This window comes from Gracilinanus agilis, chromosome 2 (genome assembly GCF_016433145.1).
Source record: "Gracilinanus agilis isolate LMUSP501 chromosome 2, AgileGrace, whole genome shotgun sequence".
NCBI lineage: Eukaryota > Metazoa > Chordata > Mammalia > Didelphimorphia > Didelphidae > Gracilinanus > Gracilinanus agilis.
In genome coordinates, this window is record NC_058131.1 from 284,561,198 (window position 1) to 284,563,987 (window position 2,790).

General features: G+C 37.4%; 1 protein-coding gene across 1 annotated transcript in view; it reads right to left on the reverse strand.

Annotated features, from left to right (window-relative positions):
- Positions 1-53: 53 nt before the first annotated feature.
- The window catches only part of SWI5 (SWI5 homologous recombination repair protein), a gene marked incomplete at its 5' end in the record, with an annotated part of 15,754 nt that continues 13,017 nt past the window's right edge, over positions 54-2,790 (reverse strand). The window contains one exon of the mRNA XM_044659695.1: positions 54-298. Coding sequence (XP_044515630.1) covers positions 234-298 — 65 coding nt within the window. The remainder of the gene's footprint in view (positions 299-2,790) is intronic.

Below are 2,790 nucleotides of genomic sequence, written 5' to 3' on the forward strand. Positions count from 1 at the left end.
ATGTGTATAAGAGACAGCTCTCTCTCTCTCTCTCTCTCTCTCTCTCTCTCTCTCTCTCTCTCTCTCTCTCCCCCTTTTCCAAATTAGTATAACCTTTCTAGAAAAGCACTTGTGAATACTTTGTCTGCCATGACTGCCTCTCTCAGAACTCTTGTAGTTTTCTTCTTCATGCTTTTCTTGGGTCTTTTTGCTTACACCGAGCTAAGGAGGATGCAGGGAAAGCAACTTTCTGCTTAGTCATTTATATCCAGATCAAATTCAGGATACAGCTCCTTGGTAGTGACCCCTCTGATGCTGGCTGGAAGAGCAGAATGATGATGTGAGAGAAATGAAAGTTGGGAAAGAGGCTGCTGTCAGAATCTGGGCACAAAAATGACCCAACATTTTGACCAAAAACTCCTTTTCTCAAATCCCTCTGTCAGATTGAGACTACTTGCCCAAGGCTTCAAGACATGTACTTGTCTGCCATCACATTCTTCCATTTCTTTCACCCTTTCTACAAGGTCAAACCAATCTTTAAGCTGCTTTTTCATTCTTTTTCCCATGGACCCAGGACATCATTTTATCATCCATGCAGAGATGTAAAGGGATTAGACCTCAACATTTTCTTCCTCCTCCTTTTGGGAAGTCTTTTCTTATGACACTTGATTTTTCTCTTTCTGTTCCAAATTCTCTTCCTCCTCTCCCCCTCACCATTGAGAAGGTAAGAAAACCAAAATCCATTACAGATATGTATAGTTATTCAAAATAAGTCATGTTCCAAAGAAAAAGCAAGAAAGACAATATCTTTTGTTTTTTATATTACCTTAATTTCCTAAAATAGCCTTCCCTCTAACATTATCAGAGAGTTCTCCCTTATAATAAAGAACGAAAAAGGCAAAACAAAACCAAACATATCCAGTCAAATGTCATATGTGGTAGTTAGTGTGCCTCACATCAAGAATGTCAGGAAGTGCATTCTCAAATCTCCTCTTTGAGGCTAAGCTTGTTCATTATAATTTTTTTGAACTTGGGAACAAACACTTAATAAGATGAGCACTTCCATATATAGTATAGAACAGGAGAGGATTATACAAGAAGCTCCAAAGTTGTCATTTCATTATAAGTTCATGTTTTCATTTAGTTTTTTTTTATTGTTCTTTCTGTTGTTAATCACTGTGTAACATTTTCCTGATTCTACTTACTTCCCTTTGCTGTAGGTTCATATAAGTCTTTTCCTGTTTCCCTGTATTCTTCATAGTAATTGTTTATTACAGTGCAATATTATTACATTATGTTAACATATAACGTGTTAAGCCTTTCCTCAGTGGATGGGGGAGGTACTTTGTTTTCAGGTCTTTGCTACTACAAAAAAAGCTGCTACTCAACAGGGGAATGACAGAGAAAGAGCAAAAGAAGGGAGGGGGGAAATGACTGGGAAGGTAAATTAAAGGAAGGATTAATCCTGAGGGGGAAAAAATGCTCATGTACAAAAATGTTAATAGTTTTCTTTAAGGTGGCAAAGGGGGGAATATGAGGGGATACCCATAAATGGATGAGATATTATTATGCTGTAAAGAATAACAGTTTCAGAGAAAACTGGGGAAAATGGTAGGAACTGATACAGAAAACAGAACAATTTATACGACAACAATATGGTAAAGCCAAACAACTTTGAAAGAATTATTTTTCTTACCAGTTTAATGACTAATCATGATTCGAGAGGCCTAATGATGAAATATGGTGCCTGCCTCCTTATAAGGAGAGGTAGCCTCAAGAGTACAGAATGAGGGGGCAGCTGGGTAGCTCAGTGGATTGAGAGTCAGGCCTAGAGACAGGAGGTCCTAGGTTCAAATCTGGCCTCAGACACTTCCCAGCTGTGTGACCCTGGGCAAGTCACTTGACCCCCACTGCCTACCCTTACCACTCTTCTGCCTTGGAGCCAATACACAGAATTGACTCCAAGACGGAAGGTAAGGGTTTAAAAAAAAAAAAAAAAAAAAGAGTACAGAATGAAAACATTTTTGTTTGATGCATGGCCAAAGTGGAAATTTATTTTTCTTTAGTTCTCAATTAGGTCTAGGGGTAGAGCATGAGGATTTGGGTAGGAGAGTGAGAAGATGAATTTTTGTTGATTGGGAAAAATAAAATATTATAAATATTTTGATATATACAGTGCCTTTATTTTATTTTACTTTTTTTTTTTATCACTGATATATATGGGGTATATATTGCCTAATAGTGGTGTCTTTGGGTCAAAGGGTATGACTTAGACTCTTCCTTAGTATAATTTAAACTGTTTACCAAAATGGTTAGATCAATTCACAGTTTTATTAACAGTGTTTTTGTATGCTTGTCTTTTAAAAGCCCTCCAACCCTGATCAATCCATCTTTTATCATCTTTGCCATTGGCTGGATTGAGATGAAACCTTGAGTTGTTTTGATTTTCGTTTCTTATTATTTGGAACAACTTTTTATATGGTTAATAGTTTGCAATTCTCCTCTTGAGAACTGATTGTTCATATCCTTTGGGGAATGGCTTAAATGCTATATTTGTGTTAGTTTCTTATGTCTTTGTTATCAGAAATACTTGATGTAGGTGGTTCAGTGGATAAAGTCAGGCCTGGAGTCAGGATGACCTGGGTTCAAATCTTGCCTCAGATACTTCCTATCTATGTGACCCTAAGCAAGTCACTTAATCCCAAATGTCTAGCTCTTATTGCTCTTCTGCATATTTAGTATTGACTCCTTCCTTCCTTCCTTCCTTCCTTCCTTCCTTCCTTCCTTCCTTCCTTCTGTCTCTTATACACA